The 8,210-nt window shown below is 38.5% G+C and overlaps 1 protein-coding gene across 1 annotated transcript; it reads right to left on the bottom strand.

Annotated features, from left to right (window-relative positions):
* LOC102603291 (magnesium transporter MRS2-I-like) lies at positions 1-7,829 on the bottom strand. The gene is made up of 8 exons (XM_006351623.2): positions 7,791-7,829; positions 6,590-6,664; positions 1,669-1,896; positions 1,537-1,581; positions 1,379-1,423; positions 1,249-1,278; positions 1,018-1,137; positions 1-615 (listed from the first exon to the last, which is right to left on the bottom strand). The coding sequence occupies exons 1-8, from the start codon at positions 7,827-7,829 to the stop codon at positions 529-531; spliced, it is 669 nt and encodes a 222-aa protein (XP_006351685.1). The 3' UTR covers positions 1-528.
* Between the last annotated feature and the right edge of the window lie 381 nt (positions 7,830-8,210).

Here is an 8,210-nt window from a genome sequence, read left to right as displayed (position 1 = left end):
GTACTTCACTCTTATTTGTCACTTGTTATTTTCTTTATAGTTTAATAAACAAATCACAAATAGTTCAAATTTGAATTTTGAGTTATAAATAGTTTCTTTTGTGTATATTATTCTCTTTAATATATATATATAGGTTATTTATGTGTATATAGCCCCTTTGAGAATCAAAGATATAGGTGGAGCAAACTCTGAATTTTACAAAAGAAATTGTTGTAGCTCGTAGACCATCCTTAAATTCTTTCTTTTTCCATTGTTGTGGAAACTTCTGACTGATTTGCAACCAGTGGTGGAGTCATATTAGTTCAAAGGTGGTTAGTTGAATCCGCTTGTCAGCAAATTATATTTGTCCGTATGTGAGATTTTATATACGGTCATAAGTTCGTATCATAACATTTTTGCATATCTTATCTCCATGGCTCTGCCTCTTCCTCGAAAAGTTGCAATTTAGAAATTAAATTTCAACATGTTGACATGTAGGGTGTATTTTATATTATAATAAGAGATTGGAGGAGTAATGATTATTAAGATTTAAGATCCAACAAGACCCTTGTGCCTAGCATATGTAATTATTGATAAGAAAACGGATGCAGAAGCAATTCCAGCAAGAATGACCACCTGCAATATAAATACAAGTGTTACCAAAAATATACATATTCTGAGTGTACAAAGCATCCTGCATTCACACAGGATCCGGGGAAGGATCGCATCCCAAGAGAGTGTGATGTAGGCAGTCTATCCTGACGCAAGTATTCTATAGCCACAATAGAGACAACTTTATTGTTGCTCGAATTCTGCATTCACACAGGATCCGGGGAAGGATCGCATCCCAAGAGAGTGTGATATTTAGGCGGTCTATCCTAACGCAAGCATCAGTGACTTGATTCTATAGCCACAATTAGAGACAACTTTTATTGTTGCTCTGAGGCTTTCCTTCTAGAGTTTAACTTCTTATATACTTTTGAATTAAATTACTTGATATAATATACTACTCCCATAAAAAGAATCGAGTATGCGCACCCATTTAAAAAGGTATCCATGGTCTTTCTTCCAAGGAACTGGAATATTCATTCCCAATATTGCAGCCACCAAGGAGTACACTGTCAAACAAACTGTACCAAAACTAAGGAACAGCTCCAACTGCGGTATCAATCAAAAACAAATGCTATTATTCGCCTATATACAAGTCGAGAAGTAGCAGATTTATACAGGAAATATTCAACAAGACGTACGGTACACATTTCAACATACCTGGATCAGCTGATTTCGATGATTGTCCAGCTGCGAGCAACAAGGAATTAACTGTTAGTTTTGTGTATAGTTCCTAAAGCTAGAAGCTTTTAGCATTACACAACAAGTTAAATCAGCGCGGAGTAGTAACCTGAATATTGATATAGTCCTCGGTGTCATCAATATATTCGCGCAACTGGATAAAGTAACACCAGTATCACTATGTAATTAGAGTTCTGAATGATCAGTTAATTATTTCATTTTGTGTATGTAAAGGGCATCAGGTTCCTGTTTTTTTCATTTTCTTACCGTTGTCAATTTGTTCATCGTGCTTTCAATTTGCACAAAGTTCGCCTGCAAAAGCATGTAGTTATTGAACAACACACGTATCCGATGATTAATTATATATGCTAGTGTGTGTAAGTTCATGATAATACTAACCTCAAGCAACATTTCAAGTTCCTCAACATCAGTCTCCTCATGAGTTATCCCGCAGATCCTGCTTGGTTTGGATAATAACTTTGAGTGTATTGAGGACGTATCAGGGGACCAGTAAGGTGCCACCTGACCACTCAGGGGGGATGAAACTCCGGCAACTAATTTTCTTGAGAGGTAAAGGTCAGCCATGTCACCATCATCTTCGAGAAGTTGTTCGAGATCATCCCTGACCTAGAAATTGGCATAATTTAGATTCAATTACATTAACTAAACTTTCAGCTCTAGATGAACTCTGTTGGGAATAAACCCGCAACAAAAATAATATTTGCGGTAACAAAAGCAATAAAAGTGGAACACAACAATTCGGTTAATCAACGAGAATAAAAAGAGCAATAATGACACCAAGATTTTACGTGGAAACCCTCTTGAATAAGGGAAAAACCACGGCCCGAGAGGAACAACTGATATCACTATAGTAAAGATTTTTACACTTGTAGGTCTGAGTAAAAAACTCCAAAGACCACTACACATTCAAAAGAAATAACCCCCTTTTGATTTTTCCCACCTCACTACAATATCGCTCACACTCTCTATTTTTCCTCACAGACTATTTCCCTCAGTGATGCCTCACTCTTCTTTTCTCTCCTTTGTTTTTGGTGCATTTGAGAATGAAGAATGACCCTCCCTTTTATAGATAACAAATGGAGTAGCCTCACAATTTTTTTGTTTTTCACAGCTTACCAACATTTGACTTTTGAGGAAAGCTGGAAAAAAAATCAGCACATGTATATCCAATATCTTCCAAATCTGCCAACCCTTTGACATTATGAGATTTATCAAAGTTTGGCACATGGGGATGGACCCCACAATCTCTCTCTCAAGACCCGTTCACCTGAAGGAGGTAGCTCTAAGTTTCTAACTTGAGTGCATGCCGACAAGTTCTTTGCATAATTCGAACTTGTCTCTTGATACCACCTTAGTTAGCATATCCAAAGGGTTTCCACTAGTAGGGATCTTCATGACTTGCATAGATCCATCCTCTTATCTTTTCACGAATCCAGTGATCTCTCATGTCGATATGCTTCGTCCTTGCATGATACATGGTGTTCTTGCTCAAGTCTATTGCATTTTGACTGTCACAATAAACGACATACTCCTTCTGATGCAATCCAAGTTCTTGAAGAAATCGTTTAAGCCATACCATTTCTTTGCCAGCTTCAGTAGCTGCAATATATTCTGCCTCAGTTGTAGAGAGTGCGACACACTTCTGCAACTTTGACTGCCATGATATAGCTCCCCCTGAAAATGTAAACAAATATCCAGTAGTGGATTTTCTGTTATCGAGGTCACCTACCATATCAGCATCTGTATAGCCCTTCAAGATTGGATCAGATCCTTCAAAACACAAACAGTCTCTTGTGGTACCTCTCAGGTACCTGATTATCCACTTAACTGCCTCCCAGTGTTCTTTTCCAAGATTTTCAAGGAATCTGGTAACAACACCAACTGCATGCGCAATATCAGGTCTTGTACACACCATTGCATACATCAAACTCCCCACTGCTGAAGAATAAGGAATATTGGTCACTCTCTTTATCTCCTTTTTTGTTGTAGGACACATCTGTTTGCTCAACTTCAGATGACTTGCAAGAGGTGTGCTAACAGATTTAGCACTCTTAATGTTGAAACTTTCTAGTACACGTTCAATGTACCTCTCTTAGATAGCCACAACTTTCTTTTTATTCGTTCTCGAACAATTTTCATCCCTAGAATTTGTTGTGCTGGGCCCAAGTCCTTCATGTCAAATGACTTGGACAAATCTCTCTTCAACCTTGCAATCAACTCTTTGTCTTGTCCTACAATTAACATGTCATCCACATACAACAACAAAATAATAAAATTGTTGTCAGAAAATCTTTTGAAGTATACACATAAATCAGAATAGGTCTTTGTGTACGTTTGACTTTTCATGAAAGAGCCAAACTTTTTGTACCATTGCCTTGGTGCCTGTTTCAACCCATAAAGACTCTTATTCAATTTGCACATCATGTGTTTCTTTCCAGAAACTTCAAATCCCTCTGGTTGCTCCATATAAATCTCCTCTTCCAAATCTCCGTGAAGAAATGCAGTTTTCACGTCCAATTGCTCCACTTCAAGATCTAGCTGGATGCTAGGCTCAAAATAGTTCGAATAGAAGTCATTTTGACAACAGGTGAAAAGATTTCATCAAAATCAATACCTTTCTTTTGTTCGAAGCCTTTTACAACCAATCGAGCTTTGTACCTGACCAACTTGCCATTTCCATCTTTCTTGAGTTTAAAGACCCACTTGCACTTAAACGGTCTTTTGCTTTTTGGAAGTTCAACTAGCTGGTATGTGCCATTTTTCTGTAGAGATTCCATCTCTTCTTGCATGGCTTTCATCCATTGGCTCTTTTCTGGGTGAGACAACATCTCTTTAAGACTTTCTGGCTCCCTTTTATCATTGATGAGGACATACTCTGAGGAAGGGTATTGGATGACTCTACCCTTTGTCTTTCTGATCTCCTCAAAGGTTGAGATTGTTCTTCTTCTTTCGGGTACTCCACTTGCTCGGTATTATCACCAAGTTGCTCCCCCTGCTCAACAATCTCATTAGGTTGCTCTTCATGTTCAACAACTTCATCGATCGTACTTTCTGCACTTATGAGATGGTTAGAAGTAAAAGGAATGGTAACAAGATTAGGGATTGTACCATTCTTTTTCTTGGCCTTCTCAGATAGATCATCAACAGTTCCAACTTCACTTTTTCGGAAAATTACATCTCTGCTTCTAATGACCTTCTTCTTTACAGAATCCCACAGTCTGTACCCGAACTCTTCATCTCCATATCCGATGAATATGCAGGGAACTGATTTATCATCTAGCCTGGTTCTCTGCTCCTTCAGTACATATGCAAAAAATTTACAACCGAACACCTTTAAGTGCGAGTAAGACGGCTCCTTGCTGGTCCAAACTCTCACCGGAATGTCAAACTCCAACGGAACTGATGGACTACGATTGATAAGGTAACATGCTGTCCGATCTGCTTCACCCCAGAATGACTTAGGTAATTTAGTCATTCTGAGCATGCTTCTCACCTTCTCAACAATGGTACAATTCATTCTCTCAGCTACACTATTGTGTTGCGAGGTTCCAGGAACTGTCTTTTCATGTCTGATTCCATGGTTTGAACAGTACTCTTTAAAGTCTCTTGAAGTGTACTCACCCTCATTGTCAGTTTGGAGACGTTTTAGCTTTCGACCCATCTCTCTTTCTACCAAAGCATGAAAATTTTGAAATACCAGAAACACCCGATCTTTCGTTTTTAAGATATAAACCCACAATTTTCGTGAAGCATCATCAATAAAGGTAACAAAGTATTTATTACCTCTTATCGATTCTATCTCTATTGGACCACAAACATAAGAATATACCAAATCAAGTATATTCAACTTTCTTTCAGATGATGTCTGAAATGAGACTCTATGTTGCTTTACCAAATAAACAGTAGTTACAAGGTTTTATCGTTGTACCTTGGCAAAAGAGATGAGTGGTTTTTTAGAAAGAATTTGCAATCCTTTCTCGCTCATATGACCCATTATTCTATGCCACAAATCTGCATAAATCTCTTCATGAGCCGTATTCAATTCACTTTGGCATATTTCTGCATTTGTCCTGAACAACGTGCCACGACCAACTCCTTTTGCAATCACCAATGCCCCTTTGGTGAGTCTCCATTTTCTATTTGCAAAGTAGTTCTCATATCCATCTCGGTCCAAAGCAACTCCCGAGACCAAGTTCATCCGCAGATCAGGTACGTGGCGCATATCTTTCAAAACTAATGTGCATCCGACATTTGTCTTTATGCAAAGGTCTCCGATCCCCACAATCTTTGAGTAACTTGTGTTACCCATTTTCACATTGCCAAAATCACCTGCTACATATCTGAAAAAAAGATCTCTTACCGGTGTGGCATGGTAAGATGTTGTTGTGTCGACCACCCATTCCGACTCTACACCTGCCAACTGCATGCATTCCTCTTCCTCGTTTATGAGGAGAACAACATTGTCATTATTTTGCACCATTGTAGTTGTGTTGTCATCATTTTTCTGGCCGTTGCTTTCTCCTTTGGCCCTTTTTAGATTTGGACAATCTCTTTTCAAGTGACCTGGTTGATCGCAATTGTAGCAATTTCTGGCCTTTGATTTTGATCGGACTTTGGACTTTTCACGAGCTCCGGATCTACCATAGTTACTGAAGCTCCTTTGGTAACTTCTGCCTCTACTTTCAGTGATGAGAACCTGCCCGTGATTCTCAGGCTTTTTTCTCATCTTCTCATTAAGTAGAAGGGCTGTTGTGACATCCTTCAACTCAATAGAGTCCTTACCATGTAAAATAGTTGTTGCCAAATTATCGTAGGAAGATGTCAACGAGTTTAGGAGCACTATGGCTTTATCTTCCTCCTCGATCTTTACTCCGAGGTTTGCTAGCTACGTGATTAATCCATTAAGAACATTTAAATGGGGAAAAAAATTTGTACCTTCACCCATATGTAGGGCGTATAACTGCTTCTTTAGGTACAATTTATTTGTCAGCGTTTTGGAAAATCCTTACTATAGTGATATCAGTTGTTCCTCTCGGACCGTAGTTTTTCCCTTATTCAAGAGGGTTTCCACGTAAAATCTTGGTGTCATTATTGATCTTTTTATTCTTGTTGATTAACCGTATTGTTGTGTTCCGCTTTTATTGCTTTTATAACCGCAAATATTATTTCTGTTGCGGGTTTATTCCCAACACAATCTTGTTCCTTCGAGACACAAATTTTTCGTTCATGAACGGACGCATAGACCAGAACATCTTGTACTTTTCAGGACATAACATGTAGAAAAAAGAGAGAGACATACTTTTTGAACCTGACTAGTCAACCTTGTCATTGCACTCTTCAATTTGTGCACTCTATCCAGGTTGCGACTACTAATCTGCAAATTAGTAAAAGAAAAATCACAAAGTAAAAGAAAAGGTACTTGGGAAACAAACTAATCAAGAGAGAATAATATATGCGTTGTGCGCAGCACATACATATCATAACCAAAATGCTATCCAGTAAAGCAACTAAACAATGGTTTCCTTAGTTGTGCTTGGGATGAACAAACAGTTGAGGAAGGACATCTTGTCAATTCAATTTATGCAAAACAATCGGGCAAGGTCGTAATATGTTGCCTCATGTTCAAATAAAACTAATCTTGGTTGACGTAGATGACGAGGTGGACTGGTGATATAATCAAATGGCACCATCTTGATGGGTCACAACTTGACTTAACATCCGGATAGTTTCATAGAATTCAGCATTGGTGACCTCTCCTTGGGGTTGCATTTCTGGTACATTAGGTACCACTTGTTCCTCGACGTTTCTCCTAGCAGGAAGACCTCAAATAGCTCTTCGTGGAGGCATGACTATCTGAAAATACGTGCAAGCACGAATTAGAGGGAAACTTTTTAGAGATCAAACTCTAACGCATGAAATGAGTGTGAAAAAAGTAAGATAGTTCCTAAATGTTACAGCTTCCTAATTATAGATGTGGCGCGCTTCACACCGATAACTAGGAATCTATAGACACAACTTTATAGACTCTCTAGGACTCTTGAACTCTGTACTCTGATACCAAGTTTGTCACGCCCCGAGCCTACACCCCTGACGTGGCTGGCACTCGAGAACCATTGCTAGCCCCAAGCAAACTCCTGGCCTGGCGTACTTACTCAGCGGAAGACTTAAACTTCAGAAATAACTTCAAATAAGGGACTTATGAAAAACATAGAATGTCTTTAAAGAAAGCATTCAACTGGCCAAAATGGCTACTCAAGTCTCATAGCAAAACATCTGAAATACAAAGCTGAAGGACTCATAACTAACTGTCTGACTATATATGAAGCCTCTAAAACAACTGAGATGGATGTTAGGACAAACCCCATAACATCCTAATAAATGAAATATTGAAAAGAACTTAAAGCAATAAATAGGAGTCCTTCGGAATGCAAGGAGGCTCACCAACAGACTCTGGAATGCTCAAATGGATCAACGATGCGCTGGATGCCGATCCTAGTTACCTGTATCTGCATCATAAGACAATGCAGGTCAACTGGCATTAGTACATTGAATGTACGAGTATGCGAGTTAGAGTGATAAATACAACATAGGCTTGAAAAGATTCCGAAAGAAACACTTATCTTGGCTCTTCTCAACTCATGAATACTTAAGTAAACTCATTTCATTATAAAAAGCAATTTAAAATAAGTGCAATATAAAGAAAAACTGCGTAAAACATTATGTCAACTCTGTGTGTATGCATGGATACAACATAACTCTGAAACGTATGTAAACATACAAATAACTATGTATATAAAAATACAATAACTTCTGTGGGAGTTTCTCTAATCGACAACCATCACGTAATCGACAACCATCACGTAAGAGCTATTGTGATGATGCAACGTCTTGTCTCACGCTGCCAGGGCCGTCCTATACTT

This window comes from Solanum tuberosum, unplaced genomic scaffold (genome assembly GCF_000226075.1).
Source record: "Solanum tuberosum cultivar DM 1-3 516 R44 unplaced genomic scaffold, SolTub_3.0 scf00130, whole genome shotgun sequence".
Lineage (NCBI taxonomy): Eukaryota > Viridiplantae > Streptophyta > Magnoliopsida > Solanales > Solanaceae > Solanum > Solanum tuberosum.
The sequence above is the reverse complement of the archived record's forward strand: the minus strand, read 5'-3'. Positions and strand labels throughout refer to the sequence as shown.

What these genes read in the sequence shown, in the direction of transcription:
- LOC102603291 (XM_006351623.2), bottom strand. Translation starts at nt 7,829, where the DNA reads ATGCCAGTTGACCTGCATTGTCTTATGATGCAGATACAG. An exon ending in GTCTTATGATGCAGATACAG is followed by an intron (nt 6,665 to 7,790) that starts GTAACTAGGATC and finishes ACTAATTTGCAG; the next exon opens with ATTAGTAGTCGCAACCTGGA. An exon ending in AACTTGAAATGTTGCTTGAG is followed by an intron (nt 1,582 to 1,668) that starts GTTAGTATTATC and finishes ATGCTTTTGCAG; the next exon opens with GCGAACTTTGTGCAAATTGA.